The 25,390-nt window shown below is 41.4% G+C and overlaps 2 protein-coding genes across 2 annotated transcripts; one reads left to right on the top strand and one right to left on the bottom strand.

The window, feature by feature from the left end:
* Positions 1 to 1,284: 1,284 nt before the first annotated feature.
* Positions 1,285 to 9,406, top strand: kcnj6 (potassium inwardly rectifying channel subfamily J member 6). Its single transcript, XM_068599750.1, has 3 exons — positions 1,285 to 1,504; positions 6,145 to 7,068; positions 8,180 to 9,406. The coding sequence occupies exons 2-3, from the start codon at positions 6,168 to 6,170 to the stop codon at positions 8,536 to 8,538; spliced, it is 1,260 nt and encodes a 419-aa protein (XP_068455851.1). The 5' UTR covers positions 1,285 to 1,504; positions 6,145 to 6,167; the 3' UTR covers positions 8,539 to 9,406.
* A 1,667-nt stretch (positions 9,407 to 11,073) lies between these two features.
* On the bottom strand, positions 11,074 to 20,015 carry rabgef1 (RAB guanine nucleotide exchange factor (GEF) 1). Its single transcript, XM_068599748.1, has 10 exons — positions 19,967 to 20,015; positions 19,759 to 19,884; positions 18,684 to 18,878; positions 18,332 to 18,537; positions 17,860 to 18,026; positions 17,695 to 17,776; positions 17,475 to 17,607; positions 16,617 to 16,708; positions 15,140 to 15,396; positions 11,074 to 13,654 (listed from the first exon to the last, which is right to left on the bottom strand). The coding sequence occupies exons 3-10, from the start codon at positions 18,863 to 18,865 to the stop codon at positions 13,241 to 13,243; spliced, it is 1,533 nt and encodes a 510-aa protein (XP_068455849.1). The 5' UTR covers positions 18,866 to 18,878; positions 19,759 to 19,884; positions 19,967 to 20,015; the 3' UTR covers positions 11,074 to 13,240.
* Between the last annotated feature and the right edge of the window lie 5,375 nt (positions 20,016 to 25,390).

Here is a 25,390-nt window from a genome sequence, read left to right as displayed (position 1 = left end):
AGTATATATATATATATATATATATATATATATATATATATATATATATATATATATATATATATATATATATACACACACACACACACACATATGAGTTACATCAAGAGTCAGAGGTCATTGCTCATATCTCGTAGAAAATGTGTTTTTATTTATAAGAACATGCCAGTTCTACTTCTACTCATATGTTTAGCTATAACAACATATGTTTACATATATTTGTGGTTTCCACACAATTCATCCTAATCACTTAATTGATTCTCTGACTTTTCCTTCAGCATAACCATGATGCAAAACTTCAGTTTGTCTAAAACTTTGGTTCATGACCAAAGACTCAATCAGCAGTGGTTAGCATTGTCATGACCCTCCGGCTGCTGGCATGTTTTGTTGTCTCTTTTCATCTCGATCCCAACGAGACTTCTTAACTTAACACAACTTCACAACTCAAACGTCTTAACCAACAGGGGAAGTCAAAGGTTAGACGTGTTGAGTTCATGGCTGGAGGTTCCCACTGGTGTGAACTGAGATCAGCACCACGGAGAGCTCCAACACAGCCTGAACCCTTAAAGGCAGCATCAACTACACAACATGGCGATTGTAACTACACACAGCTGTTAAGCAACGAGTGAACAATGACTTCAATATCAGTATGAAAAAATACATACATAATTTAATATATAGTACAGGAATTAATAAATTAATGCTTGAATACATGTTTGAATGCAGAATAAATAAATTATGAAATCAATACAGAAAAAAAAATGCAAAAAGTTGATGATAAAAACATAAACAAATAACATATCATACATGTATTTCCACATTTATGTTAATGCATACATTAATTTATTTTTGCATTTTTTCATGATTTCATTCGTTGACTGTACCATAATGAGACTTTCAACACAATATACACTATATATATACATATCTATATATATCTATATATATCTATATCTATCTATATATATCTAAAGATTACCAACCGTGCCTTTAACTTAAAATAAAAGTAGTAATTGCATTTGAGTAAAAGTACTTCGTTACTCTCCAGCAGTGGCTGCTTAATAATTATATGTCTTAAACATGGAGTATAAGGACACGCTGTATTCTCTCTTCCCACCACACACGTCTCCGCCCCTCTCTCTCTCTCTCTCTCTCTCTCTCTCTCTCTCTCTCTCTCTCTCTCTCTCTCTCTCTCTCTCTCTCTCTCTCTCTGTGTGTTCTCCTATGTCTCTCCCCCATCTGAGGGGTGGAGGCTGACCGCTCGATGCCTCGTTCTGTGTTGAGGATGGAGGAAAGAGGGAATGAGTGGCTCTTCTCCAGTCGGTTTTCGTAGAGAGAGAGAGAGAGAGAGAGAGAGAGAGAGAGAGAGAGAGAGAGAGAGAGAGAGAGAGAGAGAGAGAGAGAGAGACCTGATAATCGCGTCCTATAAACCCGGGCTGGGACATTTTCTTCATGGAATCAAACCGGCTTTAAAATGACTCGGGGAGTGAATCTGCTGCGCCAGGTATTAATGCACCTTTCCTTTCCTTTTCCTGGTGGCGACACTGATGATAGCTGGTAATGTAATCATCTGTTATCGGGTACATGGTGGGTGGGGGTGGGTAGTTGCATAACAGCGCGAGCCGAATCAGAGATTAATTAAGAATGATTACACGCATGAATTATTAATTAAAGGCTATAGGGAGGGTGTTTCTTTTTTTTGTTTTTGTTTTTTTTCCCCTTCTTCTACTTCTTATTCTTCTTCTTCCTGTTGACGTAATGGAGGAAAAATAAGCAGCTGGTTATAGATTGAAGAAGACTGAGGAAGGTGTTGAAGAGAGACAGAGAGAGAGAGAGAGAGAGAGAGAGAGAGAGAGAGAGAGAGAGAGAGAGAGAGAGAGAGAGAGAGAGAGAGAGAGAGAGAGAGAGAGAGAGAGGGAGGGAGGAGGAAATGTTCCTGGCTGTAAGAGCCTGCAGGCCCCGCTGGCCCTCACATCACCAGAAACGAGCCCTACTGGTGCATTTAAAGAGAGGGCGAAACATTAAAAAATAAGATTGGTCATTATGGTCTGTATCACACTCGTCTCTATGACAACAGGTGATCTCCAACCTGTTAGTTTGCTCTCTTGCTTTCTAGCACCTGAACCCGCCCTCCCTTAAAGCTTATAGCCCTGTTCTATAACCAAAAATAAGAAAGAAAAGAAAGCCTAGGATGTATCAGATATACTATTATAAGTGTTTAAGTATAGAAAATGTACTTAAAAGGACTCAATGCAGGATCTATTTTATATTGTATTAAACTTATTTAGATTAAAAGCAGTTCATTGTCACATTTTGAGAAGCTGGATAAAGGAAATATTTAAAAATGTTGCAAAAATGACATAGGAGCCATACTATCAAATTATTCCCCAATTCATTTTCAGTCAATCAACAAATTGATTAACTGACTGTTGGCTGTACGTGTATTGTTCACCTGTATCAAAACATAATATTTGATAAACTCTTTACATGTATTTTATGCAAAAAAAACATGATTCTGTAAAGTAGCTATAGCTGTTAGATAAATACAGTAAAAAAGTGTAATTTTTCCCAAAGAGATGAAGTAGAAAGTGCTGTACAAGTTACTTTAAATGCTGCGACAGTACTTAATCCAATATTTCTGCTACTTACATTACACAATACATCTGTGTACTTCTACTTGTAAGGCTTTAACTGCAGGACGTGTACGTGCAGTGGAGGAGTTTCACTCTGGGGTTTTGCCACAAGCAATAGTTCTTCACAGTCATTGAAGTATTATTGTAGTATTCTATATATTGTACTCTAGTTGGACTACTAGGTTCATGTATTTGGCATTTTACATCACAGGGTTACACATGGAAATGTAAGTTGAAGCTCCTTCGCGCTCCAGACACATCAAACATGCAAAAAAGGATATATGTGTGTGCGTGTGTGTGTGTGTATGCAAAACATGTTTTAATAATAAGCATACCTTTATTTCTGATCTGCTCTTGTTGTAATTTGCACTTCCTGAACAGATGTTTAACACTTAAAGCCTCCAGGGGTAAATGCCACAGGAATCCTCTCCGTCCCTGTTGGACTTTTAATGTAAAACAAACCCAGACGCTTCCTGTTAAAAGGGTCAGCTCCACCCAAATCACACAATAGTATGTTCTGACTTCCCTCTAGTTTGTTTATGTGTCCCTTTTATTTTCTGTGTACATGTACTGTTATGCGGGGGAATTGAGCCTTCAAGCTTGCGTGATGTCGGATAATTGGATAACGAAGAGCAGCAATACATTGTTTTGTGTCGCGAAAAGAAATACGATAAGACGCCATGATTTAAACCCAACTTCTTTCAGATGGCCATGCTTCCTGTGCTCAGCTGTTGGTGCCTAATAATAGCATGCATCCCCATGTGACCTCCGCTCGATTTTTGGATCCCCGTCCGGATATAGCCACCTGCTTAACAGCCTCCTCGACACAGCAGCGATGAATCAGAATCAATATCATGAATGAGTGTCTCCTGATCGATAGACTTTCCTTAGCCTTCATCCGGCACGACGCATGTGTGTTCCACATTTCGCTGCAGGCCAAGCACATTTTTTCAGCGAGGCCTTTTCAAATTTTACGACATAAACATTCAAAATGGGCTGCTTTGTCTTTACTTATGGACCAAAAAGAAAGATACGGGTAAAGAAAAAACGACGAGGTGTTTCTTCCCCACCCATCAAATTGACGTTCTGTTGTCGCTCTTTTTATGGTCTGCACTATCTCCTCGGGGAAATATCTGGCTCTTTAGCTGCTAAATGCTTCATTGTGTTCACCAGCTCGTAATCTCTTATCTAGTCTGTGCAGGTCGTGTTTTTTTTCCACTGGAAAGCTTCTGCTGCGGTCAAAAAAATGCGCTACGGGAGCTGTGAGTGAACCAAAAGAGTTAAGTCGTGGGCCGTGAAAACCAAAACAATCAAATAAAACAGGTTAAAAATGCATCGTACAGCCGAGGGGGAATCGAGTTGGATGATGATAACGCGTTTCACATGCACATAGTCCTTGAATCCATTGTTGGAGCAACAAGGAACTTTCCTTTTGTGTTGATTTTGGCGGCCACTGTGGCCAAAAGCGCCATTACCTCGTAAATTTCTTTTTTGTTTTTTATCACTGTGTAGCTTTTCTTTTGTTCTTGTTCTGTCACGATATCAGCCATAACCACAAACTATAAGGTCTAAGATAAAACATCTCCTCCCCGCATCCTTTCAACATGGTGATCATACTTAGCGCCAAACTTTGCCCTTTAAAATGTAAGCGCATGCTCTTCCTGAGTCGTTTTTGAGTCGTTTCGTCTGATTTTGCGGGGAATCTGTGTTTCCTGCACTTTGGGGAAGGCGTCGGCTTTCTAGGATATATTTTATCCAAAACAATCTCACTCCACATGTCAAAAACTAATCAAGCCAACCAACGAAGGCAACGAGTGCTAACCGGGTAGCGTTGAGCGGGTCATGCCTTCTCCATCGAAGAAAAAAACAACAAATTTGTGATTCCTGTAAAGAAATAGCCACTTGTCTTGCTGATGATCTTATTTGCTCATGTATATAAAGCCAAGGTTACGTTTTTTTTATTTTACAACCAGTTAAAAACTCTTATATAAAGATATCAGCTAGCTTTAATTAATTTCTTCGCTATGAGGGTTACAACATTGGTACTGCTGTTGATTATATTGGCTTTCATAGTTTCTTTACGGTCAGTGCATGCTCTATAAGCCCGTATATGTGTGTTTCCATACACAGATATTCATCTATTGGAGCTAAAAATATTTAAAAAAAACAACCAGATGTTTCACAAATAATCGCTTTTCGCACAAAGCAGATATTCGGGCGCATTATTCCTCCTCAGGCCCTCTGAAAACAACATGAAACAGACAAATGTTACCCAACGCTGCGTGCAGCCTCATCCAGCACATTCCTGGTTATATTGTGAGGACTCGGGGTAGACTGTGCTGTGCGTTGCCATGGAAACCATCCCTGCTCAAGCTCATAATATTCTCCCGTGAATGGAGAGCCGAGCGGCTTCGGCACAAACATTTGTTCCAGTGGTGTTAAGAAAAAAAATCAATAAGCCAAAATAAAAACACTGAAGGTGGCACTAGGCGACGTAGTAAAGGAGATCTGCCGCTTCAGAGGAGTCACACGACTCTACTGTTTGTCATAAGCATTGTGTTTATTTATTCTGTTGTTTATTTTTTTCCCACTGGTGGGGTCTGAATTCACTCCTGAAGGAACATTAGTGGTGGACGTGGTACTATATATCTTTTACTTGAGTACAACCAATACCACAATGTAAAAAAAAATACGGTTACAAGTAAAGGTTCGGCATTAGAAATCTTACGTGAGTAAAAGTACCAAAGTATTAGCAACAAAACATACTTACAGTACAAAAATATGAGCATCAAAAGATACTTAAAGCACCAAAGTATTAGCATTAAAACATACGTGAAGTACCAAAGTATTAGCATCACAACATACTTAAAGTACTAAAGTGTTACCATCAAAACATACTTAAAGTACTAAAGTGTTACCATCAAAACATACTTAAAGTACTAAAGTGTTAGCATCAAAACATACGTGAAGTACCAAAGTATTAGCATCAAAAGATACTTGAAGTACCAAAAGTAAAAGTGTCATAATGGAAATTATTCGATTTAATGTTTCAGCTGGCAAATGTGGAGCTAATTTAAATGTATTTGTATACCACTGGGTGTCTTAATAATGATATATCAGAATCAGCTTTATCGTGTTTACACATACATGGAATTTGACTCCGGTTTCACTCCGGGTTCACGTAGCTCTTCGTCCATGTGTACATACATATTACGTGCAATAAACAAGATTGTCAAAAAGACATTGAAGACAACAGAGAGAAAAAGACAATTCATCATTATTTGTGGATTTATATTTTTATTAATAATCTGCATAAGTGCAAAATAAATGTAACGGAGTAAAAAGTAAAACCTTTTACTCCAAAATATAATGAAGCAGAAGTGTAGCCTAAAATGGAAACACTCAAAATTGTTCTGAAGTACAGATGTGGTTGTGTACATGTATACTTTCGCAGTCTTGCATTTTTCTAAGTATTACTACTAATGACCGCCATTTGTTTCTTCTCCTAAAGGCTTGAATCCACCTAGAACCCACATGGAGCAGGATGTTGAGAGCCCGGCCATCATCAAAAAGCCCAAGTTGCCAAAGCAGGCCCGCGAGGAGGACGCGGCTCAACCGCTGTCAGAAAAGGAACGGGCCAAGAGGGTCCAGCGGTACGTCCAGAAAGACGGGAAGTGCAACGTCCATCACGGTAACGTCCGCGAGAAGTACCGCTACCTGACGGACCTCTTCACCACGCTGGTGGACCTCAAATGGAGGTTCAACCTGTTCGTCTTCGTGCTGGTGTACACCGTGACGTGGCTCTTCTTCGGCTTCATGTGGTGGCTCATCGCGTACCTCCGGGGCGATCTGGAGCACTTGTCGGACAACAAGTGGACTCCGTGTGTCGATAACCTGAACGGGTTCGTGTCGGCCTTTCTGTTCTCCATCGAGACGGAGACCACCATCGGTTACGGGTACAGAGTCATCACGGACAAATGCCCCGAGGGGATCCTCCTGCTCTTGATTCAGTCGGTGCTGGGATCCATCGTCAACGCCTTCATGGTGGGTTGCATGTTCGTTAAGATTTCCCAGCCCAAGAAGCGAGCCGAGACACTAGTGTTTTCCACCAACGCGGTCATCTCGATAAGAGACGGACGGCTGTGCCTGATGTTCAGAGTCGGAGACCTCCGAAACTCGCACATCGTGGAGGCTTCGATCAGGGCCAAGCTGATAAAGTCCAAGCAGACCAAGGAAGGGGAGTTCATCCCTTTGAACCAGACGGACATAAACGTGGGCTACAACACGGGAGACGACCGGCTCTTCCTGGTGTCGCCGCTCATCATCTGCCACGAGATAAACCAGAGCAGCCCCTTCTGGGAGGTCTCTCAAGCCCACCTGACCAGGGACGAGCTGGAGGTAGTGGTGATTCTGGAGGGGATGGTCGAGGCCACGGGTGAGTCATCAAATGTCTCAGATGTTGCATTTGTGATTGTTCTTATGCATGTAATGTGGCCACCATCTGAGCGCAGTGCGGCCTTGAGCTCGCTGTCGGGCCACGCTCATGTGCTCGAACAGCTTGAAAGCCCGGATGACAACAAGGATGACTTCATTCGCTGCTTTTGTAGACTGTGGACTAGAAAATAGTTGTTTGCTGCTATGTCAATGTTCAGAATGTCACAAAGGAAACCTTTAACAGTGTTGCACAGTATAAATCCTTAGCATTTTTGCCAGCTGTATGGCTCGAGGAATGGTATTATAGGTCTGTCAGTTGACCCACCACTTAGGTCCTGATCGAAATACCTCAAATTCTGCGAGTCTGGTTGCTTTGGCGAGAGCATTGATGGATCCAACGTCAATTCCTGGACGTCTCATGGCAAAGTATACCGGCGAAAATATTCTAAATATAGTTTGTAATATACCTAACAGTGTGTGGGCAGTCAGTCAGACTCTCACACGCATCACTTGACAGCTGTCATGTCGCTGAACATTAAAAGGTTCACAACTTTTCAATTATTTCTTTAAGTGCCGATATATTCATTGATACAGGTTTGCGTGCTGAAAACTTTTCTCCTGCTCGTACAATAAAAGTTGTTTCATTATATAGTTTCAATGTTTTGGGACAACATCTGCCGAGTAATTTTATCTTGATGCTTTCACCTAAAATACAACAAAATGAATGTAATGTAAATGAATCCTGTCAGAAAGATGCTTGAGATCCTGAAAGCCTGTTCATGACCAGGTACCATGCCCACCGAGGAACACACTTCATTTACTCTAATATTTTAATTATTTACCAGGAATTTGGTTTATAACAATAAAAACTGCTGGTCGGGCTCCGAAGTGTTTTTCTTCTTCTTTCTGACCATTGCAAATAAATGTTTGTAAATTCAAGTAGAAATCATGGAACAAAAAGACGCTTAGAAGTCACCACAGACCAAAATGTCTTTCAAACCGTTGTATTCGAGTCGATTCATAGAGGAAAGTGGGACAACCTGTTGTCAATGTTTTGTTATATGTACGATCTTAATGCCACAATTTAAAAATGCTTAATGTTGCGTCTCCAGGCATGACGTGCCAGGCGAGGAGTTCATACGTCAGCAGGGAGATCAAGTGGGGCCACCGCTTCACACCAGTCCTGACGCTGGAGGACGGCTTCTACGAGGTGGACTACAACAGCTTCCACGACATATACGAAACCAACACGCCCGCCTGCAGCGCCAAAGATCTTGCTGACATGACCAACCGCAGCCGCCTGCCCCTCACCTGGTCGCTGGCCAGTAAGCTGAGCCAGCAGGGGCTGCCCGAGTCCGAGCGGGAGGGCCCGGAAACCGAGACCGAGACCGGCCTGGACGACCAGGGGAAGAGCCAGCAGACCGAGAGGAACGGCGACGTCGCCAACATAGAGAGCGAGTCCAAAGTGTGATGGTTTATTCAAAGAAAAAGACAGCAGATTTGAGGTCCACATGAGATTATTGTGTGCAGTACATCTCCCCGTTTGGGATGACCACACAAGCGTACGGAGCACAGGCGAGAGTTCGAGGTACAAAAGCGAGGACCAATGAGCACAGCGGACCAAGTATTCCTGCACCAAGAAACGCTTTTTCTCAGTGATCTCACCGTTATAACCCCAAAAATCCACAACACATCTAGACATGTGGCCCACCGCTGAACTGAAAACCCTCTGCGGGAAGTGCATGTTTCAAGTATAACGTGATGTCCTCCTGATGAGATTACTATTATTTTTTCTATTAAGATATTCCTAGGGGCATTTGCATAAGTATTTTTGTATATACTATAAAATGTTTTGAATTCTTTGTTTTGTTGCCGTGTGAATATTTGACAAATGTTTGATACTAATTATTATAGGTTAGTTCTGTATATTCTCTGCCTTACTTGGATGTATAAAGCTTTCATTCCTTGGTTTCTCAGAAATATATCAGCATGTATAAACATGATCTGCAGTTAATTTATCTTGTATTGTGTATATACTGTAAGGTTACAAGGCACACTTGAGTCTCAATGGATGCAACACTAGTTCAAACCAATGACAAATACTTCTCTAAATGTTTGTTTAAGGTATAGTTAGTATGATTATGTTTCCTTTAGAAGCCATGACTTGCTGTTTGCAGCTGGGTGACTTCAGACAATGCCCCTTTAAAAACTGCATCTCGTCACTTTTGCACATTAGAGGCCTCTGATGGAGAAATTTTGTCACTGTTTCAGTCTCCAGAAATCTCTCACGTGTCACCTAACAGTAACAAAAATAAATAAATTGCATATTATGCACTTAATTATACATGTTTTATGTGATTATTGCATCTTAATTGTGTTTTCAGCGGTGGAAGAAAGTACTGAGATCCTTTATAAAAGTCAGACGGCAAAATCATTCTGCAATGGATGTCTGACAGATTATTAATACTGAAGCATCAAAAAAAAATATGCACACATCAGTTTTTAGTGTCTGGACTTTAGTGTTTCGTTTTGTGAAATATCAGATTAGAAATATTAGATTTGCAATTTAAATATTTCAGGAGTTATTTTACTTTATATCTGAAGGAGCTCAAAGTACACACTGTTTTTGTTACATATTATAGTATATATAGTAATCAATGCAGAAAAACACACAGCAAATGTTTTGCCAAAAATATAAAAGAGAAGTTTAAGAAGCTGAAACCACAAAATATGTTCTATTTTGTTGATGATGAAGATGTTTGAATCTGCCTATTTTGATGTGTGTTTCTGAGACAATCAGCATGGAGGTGGAGGAGGAGGAGGAAGAGGAGGAGAGATGAAGAGGAGAGATGGAGCCTGCTAAAAGACTGCAGGCAGAGGAGGGATGGAGGAGGAGCGAGGGGAGGAGAAGGATGGCAGGACTCGGCACGACTGACCGCACCACTCCCACTGATAACTCAGGTCACACACACACACGCACGCACGCACACACACACACACACACACACACACACACACACACACACACACACACACACACACACATATGCAGGCTCAGACTGCTGATATTGAGGAAGAAATATTGGAACTAGAATAGAGCTGCTGTGTTCAATGCAGGAAGAAAAGCTGTTTGCATGTGAAGTTGCTTTTTGTGTGTGATTTTGGAGCATGCAGATCAGTCATCCTAATATCTAAAGACGAGAAATAAATGAAGCCATCCTCAACATCCGCAGAGAAATTAAGAAAGACATCTAGACCACCATTACTGGCAGATCCACATGCTTTCTTAAAATAAAATTAAACCTGAGTGTACATATTTATCTGTAATAAGTTTGGCAAATGCCTTTCTCTCTCTCTCTCTCTCTCTCTCTCTCTCTCTCTCTCTCTCTCTCTCTCTCTCTCTCTCTCTCTCTTTCTCTCTCTCTCTCTCTATATATATATCGCCGTGAGGACCGTCGGTTTTGGTTTGCTTTTCAACATAGTGAACAAGACTGCTCCCCAGAAACTGTACGCCATTGTTTTGTTGTCATGTTGTTCCATCGGATCTCCAGCCAAGACCTCATGAGGACTTTAAGTGCATCCCTTGAAAAACATATGCCTTGCCTGCTGAGACTTTACCGGCCGAGTAAGAAGATGGAAGACCTCCAAACCTGTGGGCCGATCGTTTCCTTTTGACCGCGAACGTTTTAGCAATTTCTATCTTAAGCAGTCTAAGGAGACATCTTTAGACATCGAATATTGTGTCTCACTGAAAGACAGCCGCACCGAGAGGCCTGCCCACGGGTTTGGGGAGTAGCGCAGCATTCAGGACCTTGGTGGTGGTGTCCGGGTACGTCCGATTTCAATCTGGGATTCATCGCTAACTTGAATGTGTTTCATAAATCTGCTTCATGGAAGATTTTGGTCTCAATTTATTTCACATTTTCACAAAATACTTCCTGACTTCTGCACTGCCTGTGCCACTCAACCTCAAATATTATAGGAGAATTAAATGAAATCTGGACAGTTTCAACTCTACGTCTACTCATAGTGTCTTTTATTTCAAAATAAGAGCACACTGGTCTTTCAAATAACTTAATCCTATAGATTTAAAAACAAAAAAACAATTAAACTGACATCAAAGAACCAAGTTAGCTATTTTAGTTAACAGGATCATTTAAGCTTTCTGACATCACGTTAGTCTGGATCAGTTGAACCACACATGCCAAACAGGGCCCTAAATACAGTAGCTTACAGTTCTCATTTTACAGGCTTTTAATTCAATGCTAGTCATTGAATTAAAACACTACAAAGATTCTCAAGCAAATGAGTCAACATCAAAACAAAACCAGGAGTTGAGCAGCAGACAATCCGACGCCAACTTGTTTTAACGCTCATTATTATACAGTACGTCACAGAAAAATAACATGAGCAATATTTTAAACACATTTTTCTTGGTTTTCTTTCATAAAACATGCTTTTTGATACTTTTAAATGTGTTGCAGCTGGATTTCAGTTTAAAATATTAAACGTAGAAAACACAAAAACACATGTTGTGATATTTACAAGTCCAACAAAAAAAATAATATTCAGAGCCCCTCCCCTTCCGGTTTTAGAAAAAGTTACGATGGTAGTCAATAAACAAATATCATGTTCATTAATTTAAAAAGATCATTACGAAATCAAGAAAGTTGCAGTTTGCTGTTGTAACATTTAGTTTAGTGTGAATCCGCTCAGTCAGCTAACGTTACATCGCTTCGCACAATGTACGTCACCAACGCTGTCCTCACCTGAGCTTGCTAGTGAGGTAACTTAGCTAACAGTGAGCTAACTTAGCTAAATGTAACGTTATTTTTTACCAGATTTTGTATTTATTTTGTATTATTTATCAGCTGTTAAGATAAAAGAACGAGCAAGACTTGTTGTTTTTGCAAGTAGCGTTACATCCTGGTGTAAAACACACAGGCGTCGTAGCTTTAGCGAAAAACGTGACACATTTTCAAAGTTTTCCCCAAAAAGGGACTTTCTTGATGAGCAAAATTGTCTTTTAAATTAACAAATACATGTTTAATTCATGGCACAATTCAAATGCCATCGACTACCGTACATTTTCCTTTGTGGTCCACCGTAAGTGGTGGGATCCCACCTCTCTATTGAAGGAACAACAACAACAACAACAAAAACTAAAACAACGAGTCAAACAGAAACACCAACACATCGGCAATAAACCGAAGTTCATACTTGCTGTTGTTTGTTTGGACAAACCAGATCCTGCTGTTACTAAAAACCGCGACAATTGGTTGACGTGATGGAAGAGCAGAATAACCAGGAAGGCGCGGTCAACCGGAGTGACAAACTGCTAATGAGCTAGCAAGCTAACGTTTATTACACTAACTTTGAGCTTCCTTAAGCACCATTTACTCCTTTTCATTTTATTAAGACAGGAAACATCTTCTCGTTGGATTCTAGTTTGTGATGCATTGATGTTTTCATCACTTTAGTTTAGCTGCTGGTGGTGAAGTACTTTCTACACTGCTGGATATCTTAACCGATACTGATACATAAGAGAGAAATTATCCTTTATTAATCATAACGGGGAAATTGTTCTCTGCATTTAACCCATCCTTAGTCGTTAAGGAGCAGTGGGCTACCGTGAGGCGCAACTGGGGGTTCAGTGTCTTGCTCAAGGACACTTCGGCACACAAACTATGGGGAGACCGGTAATCGACCCGCCAGAAGGATTAGTCGATTACATTCTGCATTATTAATCTCAATCTGCAAGGTGACTAAGAATATCAAATACATGTCGGTACTTCTTTTAAATCTAGTGGAGTAGAAGTATATAAAATAGCAATAAATGAAAATACATGTTCTCTAACAGTACCTCAAAACTGTTCTCAAGTACAGTACTTGGATTATCCGTCTCTCTCTTTTCTCCTGAAGGTTGGCACCGTCTCGATAACTTGATAATCGGTCAAAGGTGCTAATTTGTGTCTCGCTCCTGTAAATTTATAAACAATGCATTGGGTGTGACGAGGTGTTTAAGGTGCACAAGAAGCTCAGCGTGGCGTATATTAGTGTCTGTGTGATGTTCCCACGAAACTCAAAACGCAGGCGATGCGCTGACTTCTTCGTGAAAGCGGGAGTACCGTCGCCGTGCGTGGAATGTTTTCGGCCCCTTTCGAAGACTCCGCTCACCCAGCGAACACCTGGGGCGTGAGCGGCGGCGGCAGGTTGTCGTTGTCCACGTTGTTGTCGTCGATGGCGGAAACGGTGCGAGAGTGGACCTCCAGAGGGTACTTCTCCACGACGCCGTCCACCTCCCGCTGCACGCTCTCGGGCCAGGAGAGCAGGTCGGCCTGCAGGCTCCGAGCGGCCTCCATGAGCGCGCTCTGCCGGCTGCTGAGGCCCGACAGCGCCTCCAGGTTGTGATTCAGCTGAGCCAGGACGGGGTTGGTGGGGGTCGGTGGCGCTTCGGAGCGACTCCAGTCGCCCTCGGAGGCGTTGCATCGCGGCGAGGCTTGGCCCGACATGTAGCGCTCGAACTCCTCCGGGGAAAGGTTGAGAGACTGAGCGTCCAACTTCTCTATGAAGGCCGTTGCACAGCACTAAGAGACAAAATAACACAGGGGACATGGCGGCTGATGATCATCGCTAAGACTCTTGAGCCAGACGACCTCAATATTCAGAGTTAGATGAGGAAATCTCATGAAGATATCTATTCTTTAAAATAAGGCTCACACCAGTGGCAATTAGCTCAGCTTAGCATGAGACTGGGATTCAGGGGGAAACAAGTAGCCTGGCTCGAGCCAAGTAACAAATTCTGCCAACCACTAAAGCTCATGAATTAACACGAAATGTCTGATATGAAATAGTAAAAAAAATCAACAAAGGTTATGTGCCACACTATTTATTTATTTACTTTTCTCTCTCTGAGACACATTTTCTTAATTTAAAGCCTCTGAAAATGTTGTGTTAAGTCCTGAAGTATGACATTTGGTATGAATGACTAAATAAAGAAGGCAAGAATAAAAGATTAGATTAGACCTTTTACCAGTAGATACCGAATCCAATTCCCCAAAGTACCCCTTCCCACTGCCGATACCGACAATGTATAATTGAAAGAGCCCTTATACAGCCTTTGCTGTTCCTTTAGCCCTGTGACAGTAAACCCCAGATTGATGTAGCTAGCCATGTAAAGTCTTTACATTTAGCTCGAAGCTCGACTGTCTCTTTGACCTCATCGCCATTTAAAAAATCCACTCAATCTGCTTCAACAGCGACTGAGCAGTTATAATCCGACTGCATTTAGCTAACGCTAATGTGACTAGTTCCTGCAATGCAATGTCACGTTCAACCAAATTGTATTTAAAATATTGAACAACTAATTTCATTGTAATGAGATGTAATAAATAACTAATAAAGATTTCGGACTGCTTAAATGCAATTATAGCGAGACTTTTTGTTCTCCAGTCTTGACAACGATTTGGGAATCTGGGATATTATTATTATAAGATATTTTACTCACAAGTAGTATTGTTTAATTATTCTAGTTGTTTGCTTACTCAAGTTAGATTTTTTTGATGTATTAGGATATTTCTTTCTTTTGATAGTTTTAGTTTAGTTTAATTATTTGTAGTTGTTGTCGAGGTTTCCGTTAGTTTTTAGATTGTTTATTAGTTTATTGATTGGGTAATGCGGTGGGCACCAGGTTTATATATAGGAGTAGGCGGGTACAGGACCAGCATGCACTTGGGTAGGCCTATGTTTTTGACCAGCACAGGAGAGGCAACACCGGGACTTCCTCTGTTCTTTTGTTTGTTTGCTTGTTTTGTTTAGTTACAATAAATGATCAGAAAACCTGAATCCTGCACAGACAATGCATTCTTTTGGCAGTGGCTCTTTGATTTATGTTTATCTTCTTTGATTTATTGGACAAATGGCCACTGCAGCTGGATTATAACAATACAATCTCAAACACTCTTCTTTCATTAGGACTGTGTGGGTGCGGTTTGATCAGATTTGATGGACGCTGAACAAAAGAGGGCTACAGCTCAAACTGGGAATGAAGTAGGAGAAAGAAAACAACCGACCAGGTTGGTGAAGTAGTATCCGTCCTCTCCGGTCATCAGCCTGCTGGGGTTACAGAAGCGGGTGATGTACTGGATGTTGGACTGGAGTCGCGGAGGGTTGGCTTTGAGCACGATGTAGATGAGCGCGGGCAGAAAGTCGTCAGCTGAAGCCGGCTCGTTCTTGGTGATCTTGATGGCGCCGAAGATGTGTTTGCTGCAACGCGTGATGCACCCGAGTTTGTCCCGAGGAACCCTCTTCGAGTCCATCTCAATGACGTCTGGAAAAGACAGATGAAAAAGGGATTGGACAGAAAAACTTGTATTTATTCATTTCATAATTGATTCATTGTTTTCGGCGTTTTCAAGAAAACCGGCCAGTATTTCCCTGACTCAAGCTGCTCTGATTTGAATATTAACTGTTTTTCTTGTGACAGACTAAACTGGAAATGAACTTGGGCTCTGTAAGGAAACTGTGATGGGTCTTCAGCCAAGTTTCTACTTGCATGAGACGGTGCGGTGTAACAGTAATCTCTGAAACGCCCGGGACGTTTTATTTAGTAAAGAAAAAAGACGCCAACGAGTGTTTAAAACGACACAAACCAAACATGAAGCACCTCAACGCAGAGAAGGATTCTTAATTACAAGATTGACAAACTTTATCATGTTATATACAATCCCTGTAAGGAAAAAAGTCCATTTAGTGGAACATCAAATGCATTCTAATGAGACAAAGGTTAAATATCCTGAAAACATTTGGATCATTAGGACAAAATATTTACTGAAATGTAGATCTCAAAGATTGCCTTCTTTTAAAAAAGCTATTCAAAAATATTTGTGTCTTCTTAGTTTCAAGTATTTGCTTTTATCAGTATTTGGGGAAGTAATGTCTGAAAGTTTTTATCTTGTTGTTTTTTGCGAAATCTGTCTCTTAAGATTTCTGCCTCCAAGAAAATGAGATAAGATGTGTGTGTGTGTCTGTGTGTCTGTGTGTGTGTGTGTGTGTGTGTGTGTGTGTGTGTGTGTGTGTGTGTGTGTGTGTGGCTATGCTTTAAAGTAAACAATAGAAGTGAAGCTGAATAAGAAACTATTTAAACTACCTGGTCCTGTGTGTCTCTGTCTGATTGACAGCTGCCACACCTTATGAGGGAGTCAAAGTAAACCAATATGTAGCCAATCAGCAGCTAAATACTACCGAGCATAACGGAAAGTCAAGGTGCAGGCTGAGACGTCTGTTTTTCAGTTAGATAACAGGGAGACTTTAGCAGGAAAGCCAACGTGGGTTGTTGTTATTCAAAGTCTGCGGCTCTGACTCTGTGTAGCACGCTGCTGTGGGCTCTGTCTACGATTGGAAGCTGATGTTACCGCAAATGTGGTTTGTAATGAAGATTCATTGGCTCTTCTCCATCTGTGTAGACGAAGAAACCCACTGAAAACATAATTTCGGTCGTTCTAATTAAATGCGGTCAGACTGGAGGTTGAATCACACACACGCTCTGACCTGTTATCGCTTTGACCACATTCTCAGAGACTTCAGGAATTTCTTCGTCCATTGACACACAGAGCATCTCTATCGTCACCCAGTGCAGCGCCCTGCAATACAGAGAAGCAACACAGTCAGCTTTATTTTACTGCATGCGACACACATTCTTTTCCAGCAATTTCCTCCCCGTGTGACAAACAAGTCAACAGCTGCTGCTGTGCGATCACATGCGAACAACAAGCAGAACGCTGCCGATAATGACTGTTGCATAATTTAACAGACTCTGTTTTGTACAGACTGCTGAAGATGGAGATGAGGATTGTACTTAGAGACCTACACTAAATGTAACACCAAAACCAGCAAAGGCTCCTCAGAACCAAACCTAATCTGAATGTGTGTGTGTGAATTGTAATAAATAAAGTTTGTAATTTGCTATTGTATCATTATTTTCCTCAATACCAACTCTTTTAATGGAGACACAACAAATAGTGTAACTCAGAAACAAAATGTATTATTTACCATTGGAATAGTTTCGGCCCCAAAAGAAAAAAAACAAATGGACTCAAACTTCCATTTTAGTCGATGTCCCCTCAGTGTTGCATGACTGGTGAAAACTTGGATATTGAATTTGTTTTCCAGTCCAGAAAAGCCTTCGTGACTCTCGATTATTCTTGAACCACAACGATGCCTTTGAGCGCTAAACATTGAGTCGATCTGTTTTCTTTGGGCCACCTTTGCGAAAGCAACACGTTGCCTGTTAACTCTTCTCAGACAACTGGACCCAATCACTCTTCTGTGACAGGAGATTCCAACCTTTCCAACGGTTATGTACATTATTATTATTATTATTGTTATTATGAAGACATCACTGCCCACCTTATCCTCGTCTGTGTGGCCAAGTCCTTTTTCTCATCATCCGTGGTCTCTGGACAGAACACGCTCTTGTACAGACGAGTCATGATGTACTTTTCCACTTGGTCCATCACCTGCTCCACGGACTCTGAGGAGCCTGGATGAACAAAGAGGAATCAGATCCTGCTTGTGCCGCCACCTAGTGGCTGCTATGTCACGGAGCTTAGGAGATCTCTGAACCCACCTTTAAAGTGACCCATCAGACGGTCGGCCAAGTTCTGGTAGAAATCTTGAACGCACTCTGACAGCTCGTCAGCACCCAGGTCCTGACGAGACAGGAAGTTAATAGCTCATCAGCAAAAACGATGATACAAAGGCCGTTATTATGCCGCTCGATGTCAAATTATACCTTCTTGCCCGACATGTTCACAATGAAGGCCCGGCACTGCTTTTGGATCTCCCGGCCGGGCTTCTGGAGGTTTTTTAAGAAGTCGGCAAAGTCCTTGGTCACCTGGTCTGTATCCAAGCTGGCCCGGCGGTTGATTGACGGACTGGGTGTCTTGCCCTCTGGGGTTTCTGGCGAGGAAGAATGGCAGTTCGAAAAAGTCATGCGTTTGCAGAAAATAGTTGCAGTGCGAAACTCCACCAAAACCACAAATTGAATTGACAGATTAAACCACCAAGATATAAGCTGTTAAACAAAGAGCTTTAGCGGTGCTGATGGTGTATTCTTAAATTTGGACAGAGCCAGGGTTAGCTATTTCCTCCTGTGTTGATCCAGACCCCTTCAAATATTTTAGGCTAGCTTCAGCAAGCAAACCATGAATCTGTGAGTGGGGCAACACACTGGTGTGCCGAGTTGCTCTCAATGCCAAATGTACCTTTTTTGGGAGCACTGCGCGATGAGGGACTGAAGAACTTCTTAACGGTGGTCACTTTCCGTGTCTTCTCGTTGGTCTTCTTCTCCTCAAACTTGGAGAAGGGTCCTAAGGAGGCGTGCCCCGGGTGTGGTTGTGGCGCCGTGGACTGGGACTGTGTTTGCGGCCCATGACTACTGGCATACGCTGCCTCCTCCTCCCGCTGCAACCTGGAGCCAAGGGCAGAACAAACACCAGCAATCAGTGTGGGGATTACCGAGATAAACTGTACCGCCACGCACTGCAAGGGCAGTTGGAGATGTTTCAACCCAGGAAGGGAAGTAGTAGTTGTTTATGATGCAGTAGAGGGCCTTACTTTTCCGCCAAGGCCCAGTCGTCCTGGATCTGTTTCTGCCGTACTCGGTGGTACTCCTCCCTCCAGCACTTGGAGCACAGGCCCAGCCACGCCGCATTGCCGTAGTAACCGCATCCCTTCTTGCACAGCAGGTCCGATTGGTCCACGTGTATCCCCCCCCGTCGCTCCGTCCGCTGACTCATGGTGCTGGACGACCTGGAAAGGAAGATAAAAAAAATCCAATTCATCAGTGAATTTGTATGCGTCGCTGTACTCATCTCTTCAGAGTGTATTTATGATTAGAGCATTACACTTCATACGCACAAGTCTCACACTTCGGATCACAAGGTACCAGACACACAACTTAGAGACTAGACATTAGACTTGTAAACAGCTTAAAGCGACATTATTAGCTGTTCTGTAAAGGGGAACACGGCAAATGAATGACCATCTTGCTTTGTAACAGCTGAATGAGTAACATTTCAACTTAAAATGTAATTCTATGTTAGTTTTGAACGTTAAGGTATGTTACTTTTTTTAAGTGTTCAGATCTATTACTAATTTCCTAAAATACATTTATTTGACACTTATAGTAATTACACTCCTAAACTTATTTTTTACGTAAATAAACACACAATGCAGTAATCTAATCTACCTAGTAGTACACAAAGTATTACACATTGATGAACTACGACATTAAAATACTTGTAGGTGTATTGGTTAGTGATGAAAACAGAGTAACATATTGTGTAATAATAAAAATGATAACACCGTTTGTTCATTTCGGCAAAGTGAGCACTTTTACTTTTTTAAACTATGGTTATTTCTTCTTTCACTCAAGTAAAGTACCTGTGTAACGTTTCTTCTTTCACCACCGCCTTGTAATAACAACATTAATAACAATATTAATAGCAATAACAGACAACCTGGCAGCTTTAGTGCATTTGTCAGCTCGAACACGCTGCGCTATTTTATGTGTCGTCAGCTACCGCAGACTTATCATAACGTTAGCTAAGAAAATATATCATATCTCTCATTACTAATGTTTGAATCAACCATTCCGCATGTAGTGTACCGACGGCGCTGGTTTACTCACCTGTAATTACGTCTTCGACGATCAGCAGCACAAGCGCTTCCCTTTCGTTTCCGTTGCGAGAGACGGCGACACAAACGAGGGTGAGGACAGTGACGTCGCCTCCACGCTGTCGATCACGGGTTTACCCTTTGATTAGAAATATGTATTCAATTCATGAGCCTAAATGTGGGAGAATAGTTGGTGTTGGGACGAACAGCTTCAAACGTACAGGATTGTTTCACCTCGGAATGTTGGTTCCAGTGGACACACGGCGAGTTACTTCCGCACTAGGGGACTAGTTTGGAAGGACTGGTAAGTGACGTCATGTTTTCACCGCGCATGCGCACAGTAAAGAATGTAGACTCGAGACGTTTTATTTTTTTTCAATGACTTCATTTGATCCTGAAAGATGATCTTTAATCAATAGTTCATCAACGTTATTAGTTATCAATGCGCAATTAAACTGTGATAAAATGTTACTACGTTAATTTACTAAAGTATTGCACTGAAATACAATTTTAAAGCATAACCACAAATATTTCTGTTTTTATGCAAATTACCAAATGAGATAAAACATGTTAATTATTAACCTTGAGATCAGATCATAGAACGTAAAGATCAGAGATCCCTGAGGTCATAGCATATATAACCCTGAGGTCAGAGCATAGAACCCTGAGGTCAGAGTTTAGAACCCTGAGGTCAGAGCATAGAACCCTGAGGTCAGAGCATAGAACCCTGAGGTCAGAGCATAGAACCCTTAGGTCAGAGCATAGAACCCGGAGGTCAGAGCATAAAACCCTGAGGTCTAATCTTGTCAAATAAATGTAGAGCAGTCAAAAGTACTGCATTCCACGATTGAGTGTTGCATAAAATGTAATAAGATCAAGTATAATTCAATTATTTCTTTCTTTCTTAGAGTTATATTCACACGTTCTCACAACAGTCGGCCCAGAGACATCCGGACGCTTTGAAGTTATTTCTAAACACCACTTTACAAACTCAATATCTCTTTGACTCTCACTTGTGCTGAAGGGCTCAGCACAGTATATCAGTCCCTCAGAGTGTGCTGACTGCATATTGACATTACAGTTAATGTTCAATGTTTGTGTCTGAGTCTAAATGCCAACCTGATTAGAAAAAGTGCTGTGTAATCGGTTTCATCCATCAGATAATCTGAAACAGGTGGTTACAACAAGCCTGCTGTTGTTGCAATATTTTTTATTGAGTTCAGTTGTTTACTATGCTTGACATTCTTGAGACATATTGCTTTTTCATGGGACTGTGTTTCATGCTGCTGAACCTACACTTTACATAAATCTTGCACTTTTTACCTTTGGCAAGAGAGATAGAAAATTAACCAAAGTGAGAGAGCAAGAAAAAGAAAACATGTTATTGACAAAGACAAAGTAGTTTCATACTTTTAGTGTAATAATAATATTTAGAATAATCTAAATACTTCTTCTTTCATTAGAACTGATGGATTGTGATGCATTTGTGTTTATGTGCACCAGTTGGACTGCTCATGCTGAACGATAACGTCTTTCGGACTGGGGGCAAATAAACACACAGAGGGTCAGAGACACAGATAACAAGCAGACACTGGACAGACAGACATACAGAACACACACAGCCATGATCCTGACGGGTCAAACTTTGTGTCTTCCTTCTCCAGCCACCGTCCAGGAGCTGTTCTCAGTGGCTCGAGACGCCAGCATCATCCCTGATATCTCCTTGGATCCCGTCCTCTCCACCTTCCTCTCGCTGGACTCGCCTGCCGCTCTGCAGCATCACCATGCCTTCCTGCAGAGGAGCATGAGCGGGGAGCTGCAGACTGCGTTCAGCCTCAACCTGACCAGAGCGCTGGGAGGCAGCAGCAGTGTCACCAGTGGCGGAGTCGGGGTCGTTGCTCTGGCTCTGTCCGTGCTTTTTGACCAGATTGCCCAACAAGTAGGTTTGTTTTATATATTGTCAGCATGGGATTATTCATTCCTGTCCTCCGACTGCCTTCAAGTGAGCCCTCTTCCGCCGAGTGAGCTGCACGCATGAAAATAAATGACCGTCTATTCCTAACGTAATATCCCAATATTCAAAAGGATATAAAAACAGATCCTTACATTTGTAAAGTAAATTTACAATGCAGTCCTGTTCAAGCTGACCTCTGCCATGCACATGTATATGGCCATGAGATTTTACTGTACAGTTTTGGAGAAAAGTGACTTCAAAGTCAGCTTCAATGACATAATGACAATCATAATGTCACAATTTAAAATATTCAAACTGGTACAAAAACAGATCCTTACGTTTGGAAAGTAAAATTACAAAGCAGCCTTGTTCAGGCTGACCCCTGCTATGTCCATGTGTATGGCCTCGAGATTTTACTGTACAGTTTTGGAGAAAAGTGACTTCAAAATCAGCTTCAATGACATAATAATATTCATAATTTCACAATTTCACAATGTTCAAACGGCTATAAAAACAGATCCTTAAACTTGCAAAGTTAAATTACAATGGAGTCTTGTTCAGAGGGACCTCTGCTGTAAACATGTACATGGCCATGAGATTTTACTGTACAGTTTTTGGAGAAAAGTGACTTCAAAGTCAGCTTAAATGTAATAATGATCTTCATAACTTCACAATTTCCAATATTCAAACTGCTATAATTGCATCACAAAACATGATGCTAAAACAGATCTGAAACTCCTGATGTATGTTACAGGTCCGAGCACAAGGATCCACAGAGAGGAAACCATCAGCTCAGAGATCGCATCCAAAGAGGATTTTTGGCATCAGCAGTTCTTCAAGGATCGGCTGGCTCATCCACAGCTACCTCCGCCTGATCCCCGGCATCGCCAACAACCAGGAGAAGATAGCCGAGGCCACGGAGCTCCACGACAACTGGCTGAAGCTTGAGCTGATTGACCACTATGAGAGGATGACCACGAGGAAGAGGATGAGTTCAGTGTCCATGCAGCAGTGGATGGCAGGAGCTGCATTTCATCTACACATGAGGATCCACCAGGTCAGGGAAAGACAAATGAAAATAGTCCCGCTGAAGTTAAAAAGCATGTTTTTTTTTTACTTCTGCGGCAGGATAAATCTGAAATACATGAACTACATATCCTCTGCAAAAATAAGCACCACGATGGGAAACATATAGTCATTATATAATAGGTCATCAGTATCAATGGGGCAGAACCAGTGAATTCTTGTCTTGTCTTGTCTTACAGTAAGTTTAGGCTCACAATTAATGCTGTAAAAAGCCATTGTACACTACCTGCTCAGCAGCAAATAGCAGACAGTGAACAAAGTGGAGCACTTAGCAGCTACAGAGATATTTCCCTCAGGAGGTGGTGCAGACCAAAAACAGAGCTAAAAGAGAGAGAATATTGGACTCACATTAATCAAATGGACACAAACACAAAGACTCCTCATGAACCATAATGTTGCTGTGCTATAGCTGCCATATGTGGAAATCCCAAACGGATCTGGTTTAAGGTTTGCAGAAAGGCTGATGGGACTTGCAGGCCTGTAGTGGAAGCAAACTCTGGTCTCCTGCATGAAAATCAGACATGCTGGTGCACGTCTCACCTCCACCTCTCTTAATGAAGGGCCAGTTATACTTCTACGCCACATTGTTTTCACCGTCACTTGATCCGATTGTGTTCCAACAGGTTCGTCTGCACTCTGTGCCTCCAGGATCTGCAGAGTCGCTGCGTCTGTCTTATAAATCGGCATTGGGTCGCCTGGTGCAGGGCTACACGACCTACCTGCACAGAAACATCCAGGAGACTCCAGCAACCAGAAGGCCCAGAGCCGGGACCGCAAGTGGACCAGGTCAAACTAACACGTTAAGCAGAACCAATAGGACCTGCTCAAGTAGTCACATTTTTAACGACAGCCTGGTTAGTAACTCGACTGATAACTTTAACGACACGGCCACACCCAATTCAACTGCTGACATTAGCAGAGGCTGTCAAACAGACGGGTCCATTAAAGACTTTGGACTTGAAGTGTCAAAGAGAAGAAATAAACCCCCTGAGGTTGTGGTAAACAGAAGGACTCTCGGCAATACGCCTGACCGTGAGGATGTTCAGGGTCTGTTAGTTATCGAGCCAGGGAGGAATGTGAGTCACAAGGTGCAGCATCACCCCTGTAAGTCTCCGGCCATACAACAAGCTTTGGTGACTCGTATTATTAATGCTCAGGACCTGGAGCGGAACAGAGACTTTTTCCTGTACTCTGAGAAATTCTTCCAGGGCCTCCTCAGGCAGAAGGACAACTTTGAGCTGAAGACAAATTTAACAAATTAAACAGAAATAAACAGTGAGCATTGTCTGCTTTTTTAATTTCACTGTATTGCTGTTACTAAAAGATTATTATTTAATATGTTCTACTTTAAATTCTTTAATAAGAGTTACCTGAAATAAGTCCCGTAAAAAAACATTTCATTTTGCAACATGTTGTTCATAACATCAGTTTATGTTCATACCACTGAAAGAGCCATAATAGACAGTATGAAGATGTGTTTTAGTGATGTATAAAAATATCTTGAAATGTTCCTTTAATTACGTTGCTGCCGTAATAACCTCATCATGTCATGACCTATTTCGCTCAGTTGAGGTTATCATTATGTGGAGCGAAACAGTTTTTTCACCGTTGTGCCAAGTAGGGCATTTGAATGACTTTTGTAACTTTGTTTTTTGTTAAGTAAACGTTTTGAAACTGAGTTATTGTTTCCTGAAGATTCATTATGCGTCAAGCTCATTGTCCATACACAGACTATAACAATAGTGGTAATAAGGATTACCAAAAGAGACAAAATTGCTGCTACAACCACCTTTATTAAAAAATCCCAACATTGACCATGGTGCATGAACATACCAATGATGTTTTAGCACATAGTGACGCCTACAATTACTTAAATATATAAGAACTATACTGTCATGTCATAAACATCATGAAGTTAGACATGTAGGCTTTATCCGGCAGGAAATTGTAAACAAGATATGATTGTGTTTTATTGAATTTGTATTCTTTCTGATATCGCTGCAAGTTCAGTGTGTGTGTGTGTGTGTGTGTGTGTGTGTGTGTGTGTGTGTGTGTGTGTGTGTGTGTGTGTGTGTGTTGGTAAAATGTACATATTTCTGAGCAAGCTGGTTGTATTTTACTTCATTAGATAATATACAATATTCCTTCATTAGTCCAATAGTGGGGAAATTGCAGGATTACAGCAGCAATGCACACCAGAGACACAAAAAAAGTAATATAAATAATCTGTAAAACAGTAATGAAAACAGTAAAGAAGAAAAAATAATCCACAATAGTAATATAATATATACAGATGTTCTTTGATGGGATGATATAACACATGGAATGACAATAAACAAATGGGGGGTAGGGGATGTAAGTTTTACCCTATTTTTGGAATGTAAACGTACGTGGTAGAAGAAAGAAATTGTACATCATTGGTGGAGGACGTACTCTAATACTTAAAAGTAAAAGTAATACCACAGTCATTGGGGTAAATTAGTACATGTACTAAGTTACTTTCCACTCCACTGCCTCGTCATTCAAAATAAATATAAAGAATAAAATAATTGATCACTAGGGGGCGCCGTTTGCGCCTCTTTGTTTGAAGTGCGTCGGAAGCGCG

This window comes from Clinocottus analis, unplaced genomic scaffold (assembly GCF_023055335.1).
Source record: "Clinocottus analis isolate CAN_PGR_092001 unplaced genomic scaffold, fCliAna1.0.p SCAF_5, whole genome shotgun sequence".
In the NCBI taxonomy this organism is placed as follows: Eukaryota; Metazoa; Chordata; class Actinopteri; order Perciformes; family Cottidae; genus Clinocottus; species Clinocottus analis.
The sequence above is the reverse complement of the archived record's forward strand: the minus strand, read 5'-3'. Positions and strand labels throughout refer to the sequence as shown.